General features: G+C 39.0%; 1 protein-coding gene across 1 annotated transcript in view; it reads left to right on the top strand.

The window, feature by feature from the left end:
• LOC139745058 (uncharacterized) overlaps window positions 1-25,119 on the top strand; it is a 66,302-nt gene that overhangs the window by 23,358 nt on the left and 17,825 nt on the right. Inside the window, exons 4-7 of the mRNA XM_071655473.1 lie at window positions 1,676-1,780; window positions 4,266-4,532; window positions 5,867-5,951; window positions 10,868-11,175. Coding sequence (XP_071511574.1) covers window positions 1,676-1,780; window positions 4,266-4,532; window positions 5,867-5,951; window positions 10,868-11,175 — 765 coding nt within the window. The remainder of the gene's footprint in view (window positions 1-1,675; window positions 1,781-4,265; window positions 4,533-5,866; window positions 5,952-10,867; window positions 11,176-25,119) is intronic.

Genomic DNA, 25,119 nt, shown 5'->3' with positions numbered 1-25,119 from the left:
GTTGGACATGATATATTATTGCTGTAGCTAGAGTTATGGTTGATTGAGTGTAATTAGTATGATTCCATTTGTCAGCACGCGAGGTGAGACGCATGAATTATCCAATGTTTATCAAAACTTTCCCCTTTTAACCTTTTCTGTGCCATGGACTTTGAAAAGTGCGTACTATTATGGAATGGGGGGTTTTCTATGCTACTCGGAACTCCAAGCACGCAGAGGGTTAATTGTGAATCGTAATGGATAACGCTAAAAGCCGGCTCCAGTTCTTAACGCACCAAACTGTCGTTGTATGGTTAATTGCTTCATCACTAAATGTGAGCAAGAGTTCACATTTCGCACCACTTTTAACACCAGCCCGGTAATTATAATGAGAGTGATAATGATTATCGGTTGCGTACCTCTTTTCCTACACAAGGGCCCAAACGGGCAAAAAAAGAAAAGAAAAAGAAAAAGAAATATGGCATAGCATGCCACTATGCGCAGTAAACAGGATAATTGTTGTTCTCCTTTGCTATTACAGCTCCATAGATATGCCTATATTATCATGGATATGATTGCAAAATATCGCATCGCGGCCGATATACGGCCCGACAGAGGTCACTAATCTGTTCTGTTGGTTGAAAATGCAGCTCCACACGATAGTAATAATGATGAGGTGGTGATGATGGAAAGAAAAAAGCATGCATTAATTCATCAAAAGCTGCTGGTAATGAACGAAGCGACGCGATCCAGCCGTGAAATGTCAAATAATGATGTTAGACCGCACCTTACTTCAAAGTAAAGACTTTTACGCTGTAAAATCCGCGTTTGTGTTTTATGTAGTTGTGTGTAGTGCGTGTGTAATGTCTGTGTGTGTGTTTGAGTGTGTGCATGTGTAAATGCATTTGTGTCTGGATATGTCTGTGTATACGAAAATAAATGTAGGCCTACATACTCTTCTGAGGGAGGGAACTGCAAATTAATCGCTTGCGAATACACACTATTGTGCGACACGCCTCAATATTCACGCGTAGATACGCCGCTTCGGAGTTTCACCGCAGTTTCCATGGCAACGAAATTGAACCTGCTCTTTTGTTCTTTCCTCACTGCTCCCTTTTTCCTTACCGTTGGACCGCCATGCTTTTGTGATTTTCATCAACATCACAAGGTATTCACGAGGCTGAAATATTACCCTTTCGCCTGGAACTGATGAATATGATTTTGTGCCTTTACATGAGATTATAGATGGCGCACAAAATACAATTCGACGTAAATATGAATATTTTTTTCTCTATCTTCTTTTCTTTTTTTGTGTATTGCATCAGTTTGTGAAGTGCAATAAAATCAAATGATTTGGCAGGTAAATGGATGCCATATGCTGACAGAAATAGCGAAGGAAAAGTAGTATCGAGGGATATATAGATAAACAGATTTATGATATGAAGATATAGGCCGATACAGTATGTGTACAGAGAGGAAAGTGGTTAAGTCTTGTTTTTCCTATGTGTTTTCATCTTCATTTATTTTCATCAATGTTTCTGTGTATTCTTCTATCACTTTACTCTCTTCGTGTTCTTGACTTTTTATCTGTAGTTCTTGAAGTAACCTTTTCAAACCATTTACATGAAAGAGAGAAGGAACATGATATTGCAATGTGGTAAACTGTTTGATGTACCGGAATCACGTGATATTTCAGACAGGCCTCCCACTACCGTAGGTCCCAGTACTACATCCGGGTCATCGATGGCCCCTTCAAGCTTACAATCTACTACTTCCTCCGGGTCAACTGACCTGACGACAGGTAACCAATCTGCAATGATTTACAAGCAAAAGGTGTTCAGCTTTGACGCTTGCTTGGCTTCAAGTTCTGCTTACAACTACACACATCACTGCCGAAGAGCCGATGAGACTGGTCGCCCTCAACTTTATCTATCTATCTATCTATCTATCTATCTATCTATCTATCTATCTATCTATCTGTCTGTCTGTCTGTTTGTCTGTCTGTCTGTCTGTCTGTCTGTCTGTCTATCTATCTTTCTATCTTTCTATCTATCTATCTATCTATCTATCTATCTATCTATCTATCTCTTTCTAGCTATCTCCTTCTCTTTTCTTTTGCCTTCCTCTCTCTCTCATCTATCCCTACCCGCCCTCTCTCTCTCTCTCTCTCTCTCTCTCTCTCTCTCTCTTCCTGCATGCTGCCTGCAGATGTTTTTTTTTCAGTGAATTATGTCACTTTTTAGCTTGGCGCTTTTGCAAGGTTTTCTTTACTTGCTTATAATAAATCGTTTTCATCGCTGCACTTCTTTTTTTAAACCTAAGTTTTAGAGGATGCAATCTGTATCATCTGTTCATTTAGTCATTTTGCTCAACAGAATTTCTCCAGTTTCTTTCATTTCAATTCATTCATTTCTTGCTCCTTTTGTGATAATCTCTTCTTTAGCTTTACGCTCCTTAATTTAAATAAGCTTTATCAGGCTTTACTGGTTTCCTCTTCCCTGTTATTCAAGCAAAACGATTTTGAAAATTATGTTGGATTAATCATGTTTTTGACAATGTCAAACGTGTGTGCCATTTTTTTTTTTTGCTTCTTTATTTGAACAAAATGTAAGTCAAAGTAGCACTTGGCGAAATGTGCCAGGCACGCGGGAATCTATCACTATACAGTAACGCTTCTGTATAAGGCTTTGCAAATGTTGCTGTTTCAGCTTTCATATGCCTTGAAAAAATACAGCTCTTTAAAGGTGGACACGTGCTCGCTACGTATATGCTGGTGTATTCATTCTATTCATGTCGCAAAGATATGGTAAATCTAGTGTGAAAAGTAGTACGAGTATCTGAGCGGTATGCATGACTTGCTTTTGCTCGAAACTGACAACAGATGGCATAACCTCAGCAGTTACAGTCTGCCATCACTAATGTATCGAATCATTTTTACTTCAACAATACTAGAATATGATTCGATAAACAAATTTTAAGAAATGACGAGATGCAAAGTAAACTTCAATTGCTACAGCCTAACAGCTGGCGTATTCGACTTGAAAATGACTCGTTCTTGCGGGAAATCCAGTGCTATCTCTTCAGAAATTAAGTGGAAAATGGGGAATATGCATGCTGAAGTCATGGTACATTGAAGAAATTGCATTTGTATAGCACATACAGCCCCGCAGATGCTTCGCTGCCTTTTGTAAAGCTGTGTGTTTTAAGAGTGCCAGGTAACATAGAGCACAATGCGTTGTATTCTCGTTCTAATGCTTCGACGACTATGGTGGTAAGTAACGATGCTAAGACATGAATACATCAGCAAAATACGGGTACAGTGCTCTCTAAACATAAACAAAAACAAAATGAAAAATCAACATTAAAATAAAAAAAACCTCAAAAAAAATTATAGGACTATGCTATGCTGCAGGATGAAACATGCAGTGGAAGGTGCTTTGTTACTCAATTCGTGATGACTGATAACTTGAACTTATCACATCGTTCGGTGATCTTAAGGTAAAAATGTAGTGTTTCTTTTTTTTTTCTCCGCTGAGTTCATCGTCCAAGATAACATATAAATGAATAACAGTCATGATTTAAACTGTCGGACTCGGAGAATGGCTTTTTGAGTAGAACGAGAGGGTAGAAGGACAAGGAGAGGGAGAGGGAGAAAGGGGTAGGGGATGATAATTCTAGAACAAACCAACAACCCGCAAGAAGAAAAGTAGCAGAGAAATGAAAAAAGAAAAGAAAAGAAAAGTGTGGTATGTCACGTGGGGCTGAATCGTTTCGAAACCTCTAGCATCAGTGTGAGTGTCATGTGTGTGTGTGAGTGTGTGTGTGCGTGTGTGTGTGTGTGTGTGTGTGTGTGTGTGTGTGTGCGTTCAGAAAGATGAGTGTGTTCAGGCATGCGTCATTCCATTTCGACATGATGAATTGTTACCAGTTGTTGGATAAAACTGAATTTATAGTTTCTATGTAACTTCAATGTACTTCTGACATTAGAAAAAATGTAATTTAGCATCAGTCAAAATACATGAAGGTAGGCCTAATCATCAAACAGAGCCTACTTTACTGTATCCATATAACCGTATCTTAATCGAACAATATGTTCTGGGAAATGATGGCATTTTATTTATTTTGATGTTTTCTTAGTCATGTTCGGGAGGCTGAAATTAGGTCGCAAAACGGAGGCGATTTCAGTTTCCATATCGCCAGGAGCTGTGTGACACATTCCATTTCAAGATAGTATGGAGTCTCTGCAACGCTAATGTTCTACCGCCCTCAATGTCGCTTTTACACAGGGAGTCTGACCACCGCATCGGGGGCTACTACCAACGCTACTGACACGGCGATATCTAGCCAAGCAACTGCCACACAGTCCGGAGCGACGACGCCGACGTCGTCACCAGCGCCGACGTCTTCGTCGTCGCCGACAGTGGCCGGTTCGTCTACCTTGAATTATGCCTCGACCACGGGCAACGAGCGCACTCCCGAGGCCTCTACGAGGTCGCAGACGACCACGAGGGAGACTGATATGACGACGAGAAGTCAAGGGCCAAACGATTTAGGTACAGAAATGATAACTTCTATATTTTAAAGATATCAGGAGAAAGACCGAGGGAACAATGATAACGTGGTTGTAATACGTATCATGTTCATCTATATGTGTACAAAGTTATACTAGAAAGCTGCAGAATTTATACTCCTACCTGTACGACACACATACCCAAGCAGAAACATGAGAATTTAAAGGGAGATAGTCCCGGTAGTGTAGATGGCGCTGTTGATGATACTGCCGAAGATTACCGAAGTAGAGCTGTCATCAAGAGTAAAGTGCGTAGGTGTTGCTAAGTAACGTTGCCTTTGTTGTCTTCTCTGCGCATCGCGCAGTCTGTAGTAATGCCAGGGTGCGTGCATATGTGCTTGTTATTATGACATCACAAAAGAAGTTTGCTAAATCTGTCATCCCTCTCAGCCGAATCATGAGCCGAACTGTGATCGGACCACTGACTACAGTGAATCGGACTTCTTCGGACTCGGGAAAGTGGGCCAAAGCGTAAGCGCCAAAAGAAGTCGATAGCGTAGGTCTCTATTGACCGATTCGGGTTCGTTGAGGGCAGCAGACATTTTACGGCACAGGGCGCAGCCATGGTGTGTATCAGCCGACCCCCCCTGCTCTCCCCCACCCCGGGGCAACATGTTTATCACGCACTTGTAACAAAGGTTCGCGCACTAAGCAAGCATTCGCGCACTCAGTACGAGACGCCCGTTGGCTAAAGCAGTTTTTCATTCTGCGCGCGTGCTAATGTAGGGAGAGGGGTGGGGGAGTGCGGAGGGGGGGTCGGCTGATACACCCAGTATGGCTGCGCCTATGCTAAAAATACACATAGCGCGTCACAGAATCGGTCAATAGGAAACTTGCGCCGTGCACCCGCGTACGCATTTGACTAAAACACGGGGACCATGCACCTTTAAATGAGTTGTGTTTATCAAAGTGAAACTAGAGAGGGCGTTTCTTCTCTGCAGTATGTATACCAATACAAGGGGCTGGCTTGACATTCCACTCGATAATACTTTAGACATGGAGCTGACTCCATGCTTTAGATCAAAACTATCAAGAGACTGCAGGTCGTTGTTGTACAGTTAGAAATGTGTTTAAAAGAGAGATGAATGGTGATTATGAACTTTAACAGCAATCCTGTAGATATTGCAACTTTCCGTAGAAAATCAGCCATGTACTCGTGTCAAGACATGAGTATCTATTGGCCAAAGTATAAGATCTGCCTTACAGCTATTACTGTTAGTTTAATCCCCTCCCCCTAACTGAAATAGATCACATCTTAGCAGTATAGATATTGCCACGTGTGATTGCTCTAATCTACTGGCTGTCCCCAATATCTAGGTTTGCTACCAATCATCGTTGGAGCAGCCGCGGCAGTTCTCGTGGTCATTCTAGTGGTCATCGTCATTTCCGTCTGCTGTTCGAGGTAAGTCATCTCTCTAGTTCACTTCTCCATAGCAGGAATGGCAAGTTTACCAGTCTGCAAAATGAAAATGTTCTGGTCCGGTCATTTACTTTGGAAAACGCCGCGTAACTGGACGGTACTGCCTTCTACGCATCCTTCCCCGGGATGTTTACCCTTTTACTCTGTTCTTTTTGGATAGATTAATTTGCTAGCTCTTCGAAATAATTGATACTCCTCTGATTTAGTATAACACAATTTGATAATTTACTAGCGTGAACTGAATTTAAGCAAAAAGTAACTTTTTCGTTTACACAGTAACTCTTACACGGCAGAGTGGCTCCTATATGAATCAATGGGTACAACACATGTATGTATAGCTGTCGTTGCAGTGAAGGAGGGAAGTAAGCTATTTCTGTACTTGCCTTTGCTCATGCGTTTATCATATTATTTAAATTTGACGTATTTCTGCTTTATCTTCTTAAGTTTCTAAGATGAAAACGGATATTTGAGTCAAAAGTAGCAGTTGTCTTGTTTGTCTGCATGTATTATGATCTAACAGCCACTTCGACTAGTGAAGGGGGTTTCTAACTCAGCGGCGAATGTTTGCGAAATGTCAGAATGTGGCGAATCTTGTATGTTTCGTCAGAGTTCGTAAAATGGTGGCATTCATAAGTTCGTAAACAGTCGTAATCGAACAGTTTTCATTGTCACAAACAGTTTTCATTGTCGCAAACAGTTTCTCTTGTCGCAAAGAAGTTTTGTTTAAAATTTCTTTGCCACTCTTTCATGTCTTTGTGACAAGAAACACAGTTTGCGACAATGAAACTGTTTGCAAATTTGATTGACGAAACCTGAAATTCACTACATTCGCAAACATTCGCCGCCAGGTAAGATACCCCCGTTGTAACACTTATAGAGTTGAAAACCTCCCTCCCATTTTCAGGAGGCCTTTGATAGCGCTAGTATGAGCAAATGCGCCGAAACAATGCACAAACCTAAAAACCATCAATTCATAGGATCCTAAAATTTGCCCTATGGGGTTGATAATCAGTCAAAACTGCGCGTGTGATGTATCTTGAATGTTTGACGCAGTTTGTTACTGTTTACAACCTAAAGCAAATCAAGATCTCGTGTGAGACCGGCTTAAGCAGTGTAAGTAAGTCATGTCTGTGGGGGAGGAAGTTAGAATTGCATGTGGAGTATGTAGTCAAAAGATGGTCTAGATTTTGTGCCATATGGTTCACTTGACTAGCCTTTCGATGAAAAGAGAAACATACGCAAAAGACACATAAAGACACACTTATACAGTATTAGCTATAATCACGTGCATATCACATTTTACGCACACAAAAAGTCACATAAATAGATGCACACACAAAGTTTGAAAGATACAGTTACTGAGAGTTATTGATAATTACATTTTCATCATCTCCCAAACATGTTCAAATTTATAAAATCATGCACAAACTTAGATATGGAGATCCACGAGAACGTAAGACGTTGAAGCTTTGGCCATTCTTTTTCTTTTGTTATCGTTGATTTGTATGTAGGAGTAGCCGCTGAATGTTTAAAACAATTGATGTAACCAAATGAACATATAACACATAGCTAAAATGTTTCCACACATACATTATAACAATATCACTTTAGATGTGTCAGTGCAACTGTAGATTTATCTTGGGCAGGGAATGTGGCTGAAGTTTCTGTTTTTGTTTTGTTTTGTGTTGACCTATTATTGTAGGGCATAGTCAATTAGGCGGGCAAAAGTTGGAATTAAAGGGAAGCAGTCCTGAGATTTTCACAGTACTGATAATTAAGAAGAGTAAAAAATATAACCTTTCACCAATTTATACGCGTGGACATCAAAAATTGTCTCCGTACGCGATTAAAAAAAAATAATTCCTGCAAGCGATCGTGTAAGATCCAGCCAAAAGGTGCAACGTCATTGATGCCCTACTCTCAAGTTGACAGCCGTGCCTCAGAAAACCAATTTAAGTGTTCAAAATGATCATATCTGATTTTTTCATAAAATGTGACAATATGTGGTTTTATTATTTCAAACAAAATATTTCAAGCTTATTTATATATACAACTAATATAAAAATAAATAGTATACATGTATTTATAAATAACTAGGGATGACGAGCAGAACACCGCTGGAAAGAGTTGTGCATCGATGACGTATGACTCTCCGCCAAGACTTGCTCATTTGCAGAGTCACACTTTTTTAACCGAAATGTACGAGCTTATTTGGTGATTTGAAAGTTTGTTTTTGATGAAAGCAGTTCATTGGAGGTACCAACAACAACATCTTTTTTTTTTAATTTCGTGAGGACTGCGTCCCTTTAAGCGATATGCGTATAGTGACTGTGTGGGATGCTCTCGTTATGTTTTCACCTGCGTACCCCCCGGCAATGTGTTTGATAGATTTGCTTATGATTGAATCACTTGTTGACACATTGTTGGGATGCATTTTTGTGTACAGTATACTTGGGAGTATCGCCTTTAAGGTAATCTTGTGTGGGTTTGTATTGGAAGCAAAATAATGTGCATCGGTTTTACCTTATTGATTGTAAAGTTGTTGTCATTTTTTTTTCTTTTCATGTATAAGTATTCAAATGATAAACTTCTTCGTGGTCCGAGAAGATAGTAAAATGATATCTTATGATAATAACAATGAAATAAACGCATTAAAGTTTGCTTCTACTACTTCATTAGACTTGGATACTTTTACATACTGTATTGGAACCCCTGGTACTACAACGTCAGCTGATGTACTTTTTCCATTCTCAATCTATTATCCTCATCTTTCCCCGCCAACAGAAAGGGAAAGCCGGCGAGGGAGCAAAAGTAATGGTCGAAATAAGCCTTGAACGTAAACACCCATCCATCCCACTTTTGGTTTTTCTACCTTTCCTTAAAGACCTTGCTCTTGCGGATACACTTTATCGATATGTGTTATTTGTCGTGCCATGTGATGTTGCCACTCGTGGTATTCTGGTTGTATTCTTTTTATTCTGGTTGCTTTATAGACATTAGTTGCATTTGTGACCATGTCCCCACTGTTTTACAGAGATGACGTTCACGTAGAACGTTCATAGATGTATACTTTTGTATTCCCTTTGTTGTCCACATGGATATATCCATAGTATTATACACGAAATGATAATAATATGTCACCCATGTTGAGGTATCTTCTGATATCATTTTTTTTCAATGTCTTGTGCATGCATTATGGTCATACTCTTGCGCAGTGTTCGTTGCCTTCGTTCAAGTCGTCAGTCAGTGTTTGTTGTATGATAGACTGATTACTCTCGGCTCTTCACGTCACATGTGCGTAAAACTGTTCAAAAGTAATGACGTCCGAAAGAAAGTTCCGCGTACACTAGTCTTCTTGTCTCGCTTATTTCCTAAAATTACACAAAACAACAACAACGAACAAGGTGTAATAGTAGTTGTCTCTTTTCTGTCAAGCAGTGGGATGGTACGTTACACATGATGCATGCACCAGTTTAGATATATACGACGTCACTACGCAGTCCACGATCACCAAAAGCTGCAATTTTCTTACAGTCCCTTACGTCAGAGTTTGCATGATTGAAATTACAATTACTTTTGAATCCTTACATGATAATTTATTGATATTTTTTAAATGCATGCCTTATATTACAAAAAGGATACAGAAGAAAAAAAGGAATAGGAATATTGGTGTTCTTTTTTTTTTCTTACCAAGAAAGTCTGCTTTTTGACGTCATGCTATTAGTATTTTCATGGTTTATCTTTCTTTACATCTGTGCAATTTATGATTCAATCCTTTTCGTCATGTGATGTATTTCAGTGCGCTTCATAGTGAAATTGTCGGCTTTGTGCATGACGATGTCGGTGCTGTAGCCGCTATCCTGACTGTTCACTCAGACAGCATGTCTGCATAAATCGGAGTCAGTTTATAAAGCTTATAAAGCTTATAAAGCTTATAAAGCAATGTTGCCTCACAATGATTGTAGTTACCACAACAGCATCCAGTCAACAACCCATGTGCTCTTGTAACGTTTGTACGTGTCAGGTGCGTTGCTATGGCAACTACAATCATTAAAAAACCGTAGCAATAGCGAAATACGTCCTTACGGTGGTTTTAATTTGTTAAATGAAGCCTTTTTGGTGTTTATTAGTGCTTGACAAAACGTGAAATAAGTATTGATCGATTGGCTTAGATAGTGCACGCGCAAACTACAGCCGCACTGTATAGTAGTAAGTGTGAAGTCTGGCGAAATAATAACACTATTCTCGATAAATCGATATCTAAATTCACTGTTCCAAGATATAGTTATTCTGTATATTTCTGCAGTAGAGTCTGATATGATAATGCCTGTAGTGTCCAATATTACTCATAGGTGGACCGACGAAATCAGATACTTTTTCTTTTCTGTGACAAAGACCATAGACACAAAGAGTTAAAACTAGGTGAACATTACTATGATCAATTATCATAAATGTATTATTTTGTAGAGAGTGCAGATGTTGTAATAATGGGTGTAGATAGTATAAAGTGAAACACTAATTTTATTCCGGCACCGAAGCCGGTATGAGAATATCAACTACTCGTACACCTTCTTCCCTTCTGTTATTATACTCGGCCGAATGGAACCATGAATTTGAAGATTTTATTATCATTATCATTATCATTATTATTAGTTTGGTATGGTGACAATTGACCGAGAATGGTCAACAATGATGCCTTTTTAACAATATTATATAACAAGAAATCCAAATCAGATTATCTTTCTCCATTTCTTCTTTAAACATATCTGTGATAAAGATGAATCCAAGTTATATTTCATTTTTGAATAAACGTCATGTTTGTGCGAGAAACGTGTAACATAATAATTTACATTGCACGGAAGTCAGTTATCTGTATTTATCTATATTCTTCTGTTTAGACAACGCAAGCGACAAACTAAGAAGATACCCTTTGACCCAGCCCTTGGAACCAGCTTCGGCAACCCCGCATTTGAAGACGATGAACAGGAAGAATCGCGGAGAGGCTTCGTACAAGAAAACGATTACGGCGACCTCCCCCGACAAACGTACGACATTGGGGCTTCCGATTATGCCACCGTGGACGAAGTTTCCAGTAGAGCGCCGCCGGATGGCAAGGACTCACCAGGTACGGCTCCGATCGCCGAAGGAGGCATAGACAAAAATCGCAACGGAAGCGTGACAAGTTTCAAGCCAGATGCATCGTCAGGTAGTCATGGTAGTTACAGGCCGGGAACGTTGCCAACTCAAAACTCTTCGAGAGACACTAGTGATTTATATGCTGTCCCAAACAAACATAGGTCGCAAACACCGATGGAGGGGCCCGATGAATATTTCAAAAATCCTGCAAATCAAATCGCTACGCCCCTTTGAAACATTCCAGAACTGAAATCAATGTAATTAGTTCAACACAGAGACGAGCAAAACATCAAGTTGCTCAGGTGCTAAAATTTCAGTAGTATGATGCGATGCAGGACATTATGATTTGTGAGTTGCTTTCTTCTACTGTTCAGTCTGTTCAGACCAGAGCTTTTTAAAATGACGTATAGAAGTATTTTAAGAGAGGGCTTTTATGCTGTTTAGAGGGCTTGCTCTAGCCTAGCATGTTCGAACATTCACACATAGGTTTTTAAAAGTAAGTCAGTACACGAATTCATAAGCATAAGCATAAGCATAAGCATATACCTCCTTAGCACTCTATCAAAATCTTGGCAATAACTAACAGTTTACCTTGATTCGCTCGGAGAGAATTACCTAATTGTTATTTTTTAAGGTTAAATCATTAATCAGTAAAGCTAAAAGGTTGGTACTATACAGGGTTCACAATGAGCTTGAAGCTTTCTTGGCGGTTCTATGGTAATTACCCCCTTGACAATTACCCCAGACCCTTCCCCTGGTCCTAACCCTAATCCTAATCCTAATCATAATCCTGAACCTAATCCTCACCCTAACCCAAACTCTAACCCTAAACCTGACCTAACCCTAATCCTAACTCAAACCTTATCTATCAATGACCTGTATTTAGCCGGGGGTAATTGTCCTTGGGGAGTAATTGCCCTGATACGTTCTTGGCGTTCTTGAAGTAAGACTTGAGAACATTTTAACGAGTAAATCAAGATCTTATCTTCACGAAATTGCCACAATATCCAGCAGTTTAGGCAACAAGGTAACAACTTTAATCTTTTCTTACTAAACTCAAATTGCTAACTTAGCATCTAAGTATGATACGCTGTATACGTATAAAGATCCTGAAATTCCCACCTATACTTATATTAAATCTTAGTGATCATAGTATGCAATACTCTTGTTTCTTATACAGATACCCAGGATGCATGCTCGTAATTTGAATCACGTCACAATGGTAAACAAAAAACAAAATCAACTCAAACAGAGTTATATAATATATATATATTTCAATTAATGTTCATGCTTCTAATCGCCCTCTTTTGTCATTGCCTGCATCATCATCGATTTCACAATTTGTATAATTATACTGCGCACGTGACCTCCCTATTCATGGCACCAGCACCTACTGAAACAAACCAGCATGATTCTGTCATGGCCGCAGCTGATACATTATCTATGACTCCATTATTAGATGCCATCACTGTATCGACATTAATCCATTCACTTGTCAGTTTCTTAACGATTAGTAGAGAGCAGATGGAAAATAATATATTAATATGCTTTTCTGGCTGTCTTTCTATCTGTACCATCGTTGCTAACTGATTTCCAAACAGTGAGTGTAGATGAATAACATTTCATGTAATCTATTCTCACACTCCTGTAATCAACTGTAACAGTGTCTGCACAAGTATGGCATTGCCCAGCCATGAAATGAATATCGCAATATTATAAAGTGCTCGAGATAGGAACCACTGCATAGGTTCTCGTAACATGCGTTGGCAATATTGTGATGTTTTCGTGACACGATGAGAATATACATTGCAGAACTTGAATCCCATTCTTTAAAACTCCTCCCGGTTTGGCGGATATCTATCTTAATCCGAACCACACAAAGGAATTAAATCGAAAAACCGTCATGGTGTGTGCTACTTTTATACTGATTGGTGCAGTGTAGCTGAATATCTCCGCAAACAAGTACACCGTGTCTCCCACATTCTCTGCCTATTGACTGAGTATAGCGTGAAAATAGACATGAGGTCTAGAAAAGTTTTAAAATGTATGTGGAACACTGTTTGTTTATTTGTAAAGATATTTCCGACTTACCAAGAAGCTTTCTGGTTGGCGTGAAATGAAAATGGAGTGTCTGTTAAAGAAAGGAGAGAGATTATTATCAAGAAGATTTGTGAGGCCTGAAATGAAATTATGCCACTTCGAATGTTGGAATAGGAAAGTCTACTTCCAAGTCAAGTAAAAAGAAAAAAAATGCTGTTCCTCTTAAAACCACCTCTATATTACAAATTAATGCCCTTCCTAAGATTGCATCTAGTAATCATGAACAGTGTTCTTGTTCTTAAAAAAAATGTATCAATCATGTCATCAGTATAGATTCAAGTGAACGAAATGTATGAATGTCAAATAAAGTACTCGAATGCGCGTTGATTACAACCTTAAAATCTTCACACCAAACCTTCTTGTCAACCATTAGTAAGGTGAAGCAATTGATATCGTCTTAGCGATTTTACCGATCAAGCTCTTTTCCATTAAGGTCGAATTCAATGCATTGCACTCGTGTGAGTGTGTGTCCTGCTAGGTAAATTGTACCGCACCTCAAGGTTCTCTTGACAGCGCCAAATACGGCACTGGCGCCAAAGAGTTTCATGCGCCCTCTACGTTAGAGATCTCATCAAAATGATATGTCATGATGGTGCACTTGGTTTTCTAATATCAATAAACAGAGGACCATTTACTTTCATGTGATCGAAATGAATGCCTGCTGAACGATGTGCTCTATTTCTGAATACATCGGCCTGACTGTTAAAAATTCCTGGATCCTGATTACCTACAGTGCAATTGGAAAACGTGCTACAGTACATCGTATCTCGTGGAGTCTCATAGAGATTTGTACATTATACTTATCATTGGTTTGTAATTGTTAATGGTCTATCTGTCCGACAATGATGTAATAAATTTATAAAAAATGATGGCTAGACTGAGATGACACAGAACGGATCGTGAATTGATCCACCGACATACCATTATCAAAATGCTCTCAGTAATAATTTTGTTTTATACAAATTTCATTATAATGAACTGGTGTCATTGTATTCCACAGATTTCATTTTAACAATTCTCTCGTAAGAAAGTCCCCTTTGATGTTAATTCTCTGGGATTTCTTGTATCTTAATTTTTTGCTGAAATTACCTTTTTACAGTAAGTGTAATAATTCATGAAATGAATATCGATCAATCGCCGTGATTAAACTTTGGCAATATTTTTTTTAAACTACAAAGAGAGCCCGACATTTTGTAGAACCCATTCCGTCATCTCAAAGACTTGCTATGAAGAAATCTTGCATTTAAGTTTTTGTTGTTTGTCGTCAGTATTGGCTGCAAATATGCTGATGCCATACAGACTGATTGTATATCTTAGCTTGTTTAAAGTGTGATTGTCGTTTTGGATATTTTACGAAAGTATATGCCGAAGAGATATCGTGTTTATGCTTTTGTTAGAGTGAACACTGCGTACTTTAATGATGTAATGTTGACTACGAGAATAATAACAAGCCGTATACACTCTCAGATTTCCGTGATCATTTCAGCTTCGACTTTTTTTTTAAACCCATCGTTTTAGGTCCACTGCTTAAAGGTTAGAGGGCTGTGTTCACGAGGTGGCCTTTGCGTTATTTAAATACAAGTATACGATGCAAGTCCCTGATTAAAGTCGATGAGGTGTAAAGGTAATTACCACCAGTAGTTAGACGAAAAACTATGTTACCGTAATTTCTTTTACTTAATTGGTCGAATTTTGACGGTGAGCAGGGATTCCCATTTGTTTTGTTTTGTATTGTTTTGTGCGAGACTTTCTTCAACATGTTACTGAAGAATGTGAGTCCGAGGAATATAGCATAAACTGTAAACATCTCAGTCGCATTGTATGCACAACGCTGAATAACATACTATTATCTGATAATCACCCTCGCGCACTTGATGCAACGCATCACTGTGTTTAATTTTACGTAGTGTTGTAGAAATTGTTTAACGTTCAATGTACTTTTAATTTCTGCGAAATTAACTATCGGACTTTGAAATGAATGCTGGATGCACAGCCATAATTACTAAAAGAAAAAAAATGTTTGAGAAAAAAAAAGTCGTCCTAAAGTGTCTTTCAATGTACAGAAAAACGCTATTGAACATTGTTGAATGTATCGCGTCATAATGCCGAATGAAATAGACAGGCAGATATTTTTTGGAATGAAACTATACACCAGAGTTGCCTCACAATTAAAATATAGGTGAAGGGAAGTATAAATCACCTCATTAGAAAAGATGCAGTTTTGATACAATTTTTGAGTGAAACGTCGAACAATGATCACCCAAGTCCTGCAAGTGGTTAACGCATTTGCTGTTTATGGTTTTTAATCCTGAATAATCAAAGAGCCATAATGTTCCTGTATCAAAATCGTGTTAAATTTTGATAGTCGAAATTCCATGGCATCAGGTAGACCCATTGTCTGGGTCCAAGAGGGAAATGAAAGTACAAAAATATATTGTTGTCAAAATTATGTAACATACTCATCAACCTTATTGATTTAAATATCGTTCTCTCCTTTCCTAGCAGTGGCGGATCCAGAGGGGGGCGCACCGGGCGCGCGCGCCCCCTTTATTTGTTGTTGAAACAAAAGAAAAATAAAAGAAAAAAATGAGATGAAACCCGGAAGTAGCACCAGAAATAATTGTTTGCGCCCCCTTCTTTTATGGAATTCCTGGATCCGCCCCTGACTCGTGTCTTTTCAGATACAAATGATTCAATGAAGTAATGAGTTTATTATTGTGCTAAATATACGTCACAAGCACTGACAAGAGTCACGTTTTCCATCGCATGAAATTCAATTTATACCAATACAGCCTACCATAGACTTCGCTCGACACATCTGTCCTCAAACTCTCTTGATAGCTATGCGTGCAAGAAAAAAACAACAACATACATCTAAGAAGATGAGTTGCCTGAGAATGAATTTTGATTGCTACTCTTTCATGAGACATTATCGAGGTCATGATCAAGCTTTCAATATTATGTACAATTTAGATAGACTGAAATTGCTTTTTTTTTAATACACGAATAAGATCCTCTATGTGAGATTTATCATTGATTTGATTGGAATGGTCTGTGTAGATATTCTTTACTTCGAAGTACTATAGGTATTTAACAAAATAAAAAGAAGAAAATATATGCAAATAAGACACCGAAATAGTGAATGATCGCACAACTGTACAAATTGTCACCTATCATGCCTATGATAATGATTATTATGACTGATATATATAATTAAAAAGTCTACATTCACCTTGTTATTGCACGGTAAAACCACTGCTGTGAAATTTGAGCAGATTGTCGTTTTACCGTGTTTTTCGTGTACTGAGCAGAGCTAAGTGCCTATGAAAATAAAACAAAATCTTCGCAGATTATTTCATCAACACAAATACTGCCAGTGTCGTGTTTGATTATTTCATGAGGTTGACTTATAGATGCATGCGATTCCACGGTAGGATAAAGTTGACTTTAAAACAAACAAACAAACAAACAAACAAACAAACAAACAAACAAACAAACAAACAAATAATCGAACAAACAAACAAACGACCCGGAGCAATATCAAGATATCAAAGTCATCTATTGAAAATCGGTCATGATGAAATACCCTAATGGAATTTAGCTTTTCACATGATTGATTCAAACAACAACATCATACATTTATGCAAATAAGATGAGGGTGATAATCACGTCATCGGCTCTCAACTCTCTATCCGGTTTTTTTTTCACACAAAGTAGGCATATTTGTGGTGAATAATTTAACAGCAACAACCGTTTCCTTTAAAAGTCAATATTGTCAGTCTATTAAAGCGCAACTAAACATGGCGCCAAGAAAGCATTCTCCGTTTTACGCCAGCAAACGAGGACAAAAATATCGAAGCTACTTTGTTAATGAACCAATGCTGCTGTATGGATTAAATTGGACAATGTGAGTAAACTTGTACATCGCATTGGGAAATGCAATAAAGGACTATGAAGTCTGAAGCAAAATGTAAAAAAAAAATTTTATCACCCGTCACAATACATCCTGGACGAGTTTTGGAGACAGGCAACAAATAATGCGTGCAAACTGTTGAGAAGACGGTTTACTGGTGAATTCAGTATTGTGAATATCGTTATCCACAAATCTGAATTCACCAGGAACCTGTCCTCTCAATATATCTCTAAATTTCTCTCCTTATAAAGACCTAATAAAAGGCTACAAAATGCGCATATTTTTTCAAGATACAGTGTATTAGATATCTTCAAAAAACAGTGCTCACCCATTAATCAAGAGTCGCTTTAGCGGGAACCCCCGCTTAAGTGCAACAAAACTTGATGTAACAAAGTTTTCGCGTGTTATTTCCACCGCTTAATCGGAACCGTAAACCGTTTTATGGGGACAAATTCTGGTATACTTTGAACCCAAGTTGCGTGCATTCCTTGCTGCTTTGTCGGAAAGCCACGGGAGAGATTTCTATGGTTGTCAGAAAAAAAAAAATCCAAATTATTATCATGCAAAGGTAACGCATACAAAATTACATAAATGCTATTCATCAATACAGGTTTCTCTGGTCTGTTGGTATAGCTCGCTATTGATCAAGACAAAAGATATGTAAATGTTGAAAATGTCCTAAAAAGGCAAATTGGCAACTATTATCCTGAGACAAGAAGACAGATGCCGCCAGCAATTCTCTGAGATAAAAGATCCATAAAGGGTCAACAGAGGACCAGTACATCAAGGGTTCGCAGCCAGCCGAACTATTCACTGATAAAATGTCGATCCATTGTATATATATTTCTGGCCCCATTTCCTACAGCACTGAACCATTCGTTTGACTTTCGGCAGTTGTGTTCCATTAGCCCACCTGCATGACGTATTCATTATTTTCGCACTATGTGTTTGCAGTAATGGGCCATTTATTTCAGCTGCCTCGTTTAGAACGATAGTTTAACAACGTATTCAAATTGTATGCGTGCCTCATCATACAAAGGTGGTTACTTGCGACCATTGAGCTTGTCTGTGAATGACTTGCACGACAAAACAGAAATATCAACGCGTTCAAATTAAATATATAAGCTGAAATTTACGTAATAAACATTTTAACTTAAAGTTCATTGAATAGCATATTACAATGTTATCTTCGAAAAGAAATTATCTTGCATTATGGATAGATTTTAAAACAGGTTTATTCAGTGTCAATAGCCAAGTTAGGTTTGCCTAGACTAGTGATTGCTGTGAGGTCGTAATAAGCTATGCAGAATATTAACGACAGCAGTTAGTAAAAGTGCACTTAACCTAAGATTAACAGGTGTGTTGCATTTGCTTAGCAAGTATGAAAGGGATATTAACGTATTTCCCGGACTAAGAGCGTGATTATGTTGAAACTAGTTGAAGGAGGTCATATAATTACATTTACCATCCGATTAATAAGGGTTTGAACAGACGCATTCGGAGAGTACAAACACAGAGCGACTAACATGACTAACACCTGGAACCTAGCGCGCATCCTTTAAAACAATCTGAACCTGGATCACTACCTAAAACTTACCCATTGTTCCTTTTATCACAATTACTCCGTCCTGAAAATGTCGTCATGACCCCTTCATAAAATTCCGTGCAATATTGCTAACAGACAAACTAATCTAACAAACGAACAAACGAACAATTAAACAAACGCCGTCGAAAATATAACCTCCTTGGCCGAGGAAATGATGTTATTGATGATGATGGGAACGACGACGACAATAATGTTATTGATGATGATGATGATGATGATGATGATGATGATGATGATGAGATTATTTTACTGGTGTAGCTACAACGTACTGTGACGTTTTACCTCCTGGATATACCGTTCAGTGTTTATCACTATCTTATAAGACAGTCCTGCCATTACCAATTCGCCATCATTGCCAGGCACCCACATGATTTACAGGGGTCATCCCACGAGACCGACACCTACGAGTCATACGGCCCAGGTGTTCGACATTGAATAAAGGTCCATTAGTTATACAACCCACGAGTCGTGCAGCCCATGAGTTCGACACTAGGGAAGCAAGGCCCATGAGTCCCACACTAACGAAACAAAGCCCACGAGTTCGACACTAAGCAAAAAAGGCCCTCGAGTTCGACTCTAGGTAAAAACGACCCACGAGTTCGACACTGGGCGAAGCTAGGTAAAAACGATACAGGAGTTCGACACAACATTACGCGGCGTAATGCATCTTTCTCGTAGGTCTCGTTTGCTTAGTGTCACTCATATGCCTTCTAAGTGTCGGACTCATGGGCCTTATTTGCATAGTGTTTAACTTACTGGCTGTATGACTCGTGAGTTGTATGATTCGTTTCTGTCGAACTCGTGACGTACACCCAATACACACCGGGGTTTGTCACGGACCAAAAACTGGGAAAACATCCTTCCCAAGGATGTACTCGCTGGGCAGGACTCGGATCCATGATATCTTGTTAACCTATTCCGTGCCAGGGATTGTTGAAGGTGTGTAGAAAGCTACTTGGGTATTCTGTGGAAATCGGCACTCGAAGCACTTAAAGGGTCAATGTGCCCCAAATCCATTAAATTATGTGATAGTAATCGCAATCTCAAAGAGAAAAAGAAAAGGATTGCAAAATTTGGTGTTATGTGAGTAGGACATCAACACGTTAAGCCAAAAGAAAAAACAAAACCCCAACAATATACAAACCAATGGGACAGTTGTTAACACAATAGTGACAACATCATCACTTGGCCTAATTTAACATGCCATTGTGACCATTATCTCTGATCTATTAAAGATATAAACTTCACCATTCCAAAAGTTTGTTTGCTCTACGTTCGATCCCGATAAATCTATAGCCACTCTGTTTTCACGCTCTTGCTTCGTTCCTCAGGTTTAACGTGAGCGTAGAATGGTATAGCCCAAAATCAACCAACTCCCATCCTCAGAAATTAAAGTGAACGTGTAGTGGACCTTCAAGCTTCTTTCGTCAGTGAAGAAGTAATATGGGAACAGTTTGTTACGCGAGCATCTCTTTCTCCCTTCTCTGCCCATCTTACCCCCCCCCCCCCCCCCCCCTCCTCACGCTGAACACCAACGGTGTTACAATCCTCTGCATATTGCTGAGTAAATGTGGCGGTAATTACACTCTGGTCTAGTCTCTCTCTAATTGAATATAGCACCATCATCGACCTCGATTAATTACCAGTAACGAGATAGCGGCCAGATATGAGCCGCACACGCTCGCGCGTCCCGCTTATCAACGCCGGAGTTCACGACGATGCGCAAATTCGGCGCGAATGAATTCGATCTAGACAATTTCAGCCGAACACGCTCACCCATTCCCTTTTCTGAAGGGAGGGCAGAAATGGTAGAGTGGGGAGAAAAGGAAGGGTGTGGGTGGGGAGACTATAAATGCCCTTCGAAAGTTCTTTGTGTCATTGAAACTCATATACATATATCTGTTTTGATCTGCACTCACCTAAAAAACTTCATCTCCACTAAAAATAAAAACAAACGTACAAACAAACAAGATGGTAACATGAAAACATGGTACCCGCATGTACCAAACATTACGCAATTGTACCGAAATAAAGATATGCGATAGGGTTATCTTAACCAAGAGCCGTCTTATTCATTGTGTTTTGAGACACGAATGAACACGTTTTAGTATGTTTGTCGCCCTATTGATTTTATTTTATTCGATGTGCTTTGAGGCACGATTGAACAAGTTTTAGTATGTTTGTCGCTCTATTGATTTCAATTTATTCGATGTGCTGTTAGACACGAATGAACACGTTTTAGTATATGTGTCACTTTATTGACCGGATTAAGATGTCAGGAAATTTAGATCCCAAACGTCTCTATTATAATGCAAATTGGAGGAATTTAAGTTGACATCTTGTAGCGAAATAAATCTCTAAAGTTTGGATTTGAATGATAAAAAGTCATTAGTCATCCACCACGAAAAGAGAATGAACTCCGCCTTCACTCGGAATGTTTGCCGCCAACTCGTGTATTTGAACCAAGTCAGGCGTGCAGTTCTCAAAACGAGAGAGAGAGAAAAAAAAACACCTTTTGTTGACGTGGGACAATCTCCGTGGTCCCATCTGTAACCCTCGACGTGGGAACGAATATCGGACTGACGATGCTTGGTATAGTACATTATTATGAAAGTGTGGCCAACATAACAGCGCCAACCGGGGATCTGTTTTAATGAGCCCATGATTGAATGGAAAACCCTTGCGCACCTTAATAGAATCCTGAAAGGTTTGAGCTCATAGACGTGGAGGGGGCAAGCTGTGAGGAATATCGAAATTCGTACTCTGGGTAAGTAGAGTCATTTCCTTGTGCTTTATGATGTATTTGGTAACCAAACTCGACCGAAGCGCCTCGGCATGTGAGTTTGGAGTTCTGATAGATCGCGGCCTGTTTGGAGAGTGTGCTTGTGCGTGTGTGTACCAATGTCATTGAAGTGAAAAGTAGGCACAAGTACTTGATCAAATAGAGTGGGATGGATATTCGATGTGTCATTCGCATGGCATGCACGTGTACCATCAACACAGTGAGACCTATGTGTTTTATATCTATTAGATAGCACTAACATTCACACCGTGTTATTAGTGGGTATTCTTATATCATTTATATTGCAACAGGTAATTTTTCATTTTACGGGATACGTGTACAAGGCGCGACAGGGGTATCGCAGACAGTTTGTAGGCTTGTACGTGTTGTAAGCAGGTGGTTTGAATCTTGTTGAGGGGGGAAAAGGTGTGACTATAACCATGGAGGGATCACGAGTACATGAAAAGACTGTTAACACAATGTATTACAATTTCTGGATGTTCCTTTCTAACAGCTCAGTAACGAAACATTTCATTCACCTGCTCCCTCCAATTAAGTTACACAGGCAGGAATTCTCTTAGTTGTTGCTGGGTAGGACAAGCCTCCGGCAAGTTTTGTGGTTGTTAAGGGTAACTTTTGTGAACAAAGTACGCATAAAATCTGTATACATTACAGAACCGGTCTTACCACTCTTGTCTAGGATTACAATGGAACAATTCGCTGATATATTCGAATTCTGTGGGTACCTTTATAACAAACAATTTTTGACAGCCAAAAATCTTGCACGAGCCCCGAGGTTTTCTGCCATAGCAAGAATCAGTGTATGCCATGTGTCTTCCAAGTGTTAAAATAAGTTGAGTATCTCCAAATGGGTGGCATACTTACTTAGGCCGTCCGTTAGAGGTAAAAAAAAATCCATAATTTTGAAGATATTAATCTGATGTATTCCGTTGACAGGAAACCTGATAGGGCAATGTATTTGATGAATGATCAGATCAACGTATGACCTTAAGGACAAGACGTGCCAACCCAATAAAGATCACCCAGTGTCTCTAATCGCTGAAGGGACCAGCAAGAAAATACAAAGGACAGAATTATGTTTATGTATACCATATCATGGAGTATCTTAATTTGAAATACGGGGCGCAGGATGTGATCATCATTGTGACCACTGCAAAAGTGTAAAGGCTTTCAGATACTGTGGGAACTAGCACCGCGATGTCTTTTGTTGATGCGCTTGACCTACGAATAGATGAGACGTGTGATATCACCATTTTTTCGTTCCAAAGTTTACGTAGTTTGAGCTATAGCTGACAAAATGGCGTGCTTCAGCAGTATCCGATATCTTTCAACAGTGCATGATTATATTATCAACACGGTCGAAGTTTGTTACTGCACAATATACAATACACAATGCCATCAATGACCATAACAGCGTGTAATGACATCACGCACACAAGGTTGTATAATGTTTATAGGCTATTCTGTTTTTCTCACGCAATGTTTTCATTGCTACCAGTATATAGAAAAATTAATGCTTGTTTCACATTTGCCAGGAGTCGGCATATTCCGGCATGCATAAGGCGTAGGCCATAGCAATTTTCGGTTGAACGCCAAACATGCCACTATTATTGTGTCCACGAAGTTCGATAAACGTAGAGCTAGTACAACTCCTCCCTAAAAGAACACATAGTAAGCACGTTTTGTGAGGTCTCCCTAAGATGGGAACTTTGTAGTGTAGTGTAGTGTTTTCTTTGTACATTGTTTGCCCAGTTTCGCTTTGTATTTACCAATGTCTCCCTATATTTCACTCATTCAATCAAACAAGGGCAACAACAATATAGTACGGTCTGCTATGTCGAAATATTGGATCCCGTGAGATTTTCGTGCCAAAATTGATTTTTTTAGCTAACTTGGTCAATTTGGGGGTGCTGAATCCAAAAAACTTTGGTTCCATTTTTTTCGATCACGTCTTCAGCCGCCATTTTGAATTTCAAAATGGCCGCCATAGCAAACTGTATTTTGACCCAGATCCAGTCATAATGTGCGCATCATGGAAGGTTCAAATTTGATGCAAAAAGCATGTTTATAATGTCAGACATTGTGATACACCATTTCCTGATATTGTAGATTGTTTTGATACAATTTGAGGGCTGCCATCTTGAAATTCAAAATGGCCGCCATAGCTAAATGCACTTTTACCTGTATCTCAGGTTGTAAGCATTATGGAAAGTATAAATTTGGGCCAAAAAGCATGCTTATGATGTCAGATATGCTAATATATACATATTTGTTTTAAATGATGGATAATTTTGGTTGGCGGCCATCTTGAAATTCAAAATGGCCACCATAGCAAATGTAATTGGGCCTATATCTCATATTGTATGCATTGTGTAAGGTTCTAACTTTGGCAAAGAGCATGCGTTTGCTATCATACTTTCTGAAACATCTTTATCTGAAATGATGGTCCATTTTGATATCATAGGTGGCCATCTTGAAATTCAAAATGGCCGCCATACCAGAATGTATATTTCGACCCGTATTTCATGCTGTAAACAATACAGAAAGTTCACATTTCGGGCATAAACCAGGCTCATGATGTTGAACATTCAGATGTACCTTGATCCCCTCCCTAAAATTGCAGATCATTTATGAGGCTACCATTTTATCATTCAAAATGGCTGCTTTTCAGCTAATATCTGTGGTCGACAAGCAACTTTTAGGCATATCAATGTTTATGGTGGTGTACATTGTACATTATTTTACAAACACAGACACACACACATAATCATATACATTCTGTAATAATGGATTATTCGCATTGGCTGCCACTCATGAAATTCAAGATGATTTCGACCCATATTATTTGGTACTGTAAGATCTTTACCCTGCAAACTCAAGCATGCTGGAGCACTTTCATGTAGGACCTATGTGTAAGTCAATCACTTCAATAAATAGTGTTATCATTGCATAGGAGGGACTGCTTCCTGTAGGTACACTGCCATGTTGAAATGCAAAATGGCTGCCATGGGAAACATTCCTTTAAGAGCATTGCATTTGGGTAAAACTTGTGAATGGGAAATCATGTGATTCTGGTGTCAAAGCAAATGACTTTCAAAAGTGCCTCAATAACTGTGTCTGGGTGACTAAATGCCCCCATTTAGACGATTTGGTTGTAGAACTTGAATAAACAATATTAGCCGTGTACTAGAAAATTTATTGGAAATTTACTTTAGTTAATGTCTTCTAGGCTCATTCCCTGCATGTGTTCTTAAAGTCACAGCACTTGTGTATAGGGCTGTACACAGGGGAGAATTGGTTCTAAATTCTTCCAGAAACAATGACTTTTGCATTTCTTGTCATTATTATGAACATGATAATGAATTATGTGGCTACCGTTGGTGTAGGAAGCTCAAAGCATTTAATTGCACAGTTTATGTATATCCGCTGGAAATAACTACAATGTACCATATTAAATTCCCCTGTATAGTAGAGGCACAAATTAGGTTTTGAAGGTTTACAAGGTTTGTTCTCTGGATGTGTTGTATCAAGACTCTACGAAAGCAAAGCGGGAGATTGTCCAGGTTGAAGTCATCCACGCCCAACTTCTGGA

The sequence above is a fragment of the Diadema antillarum genome, unplaced genomic scaffold (assembly GCF_040938485.1).
Source record: "Diadema antillarum isolate AM-2024a unplaced genomic scaffold, OU_Dant_1.0 seq00001232_RagTag, whole genome shotgun sequence".
Lineage (NCBI taxonomy): Eukaryota > Metazoa > Echinodermata > Echinoidea > Diadematoida > Diadematidae > Diadema > Diadema antillarum.
This window is presented reverse-complemented; position numbering and strand designations above follow the sequence as displayed.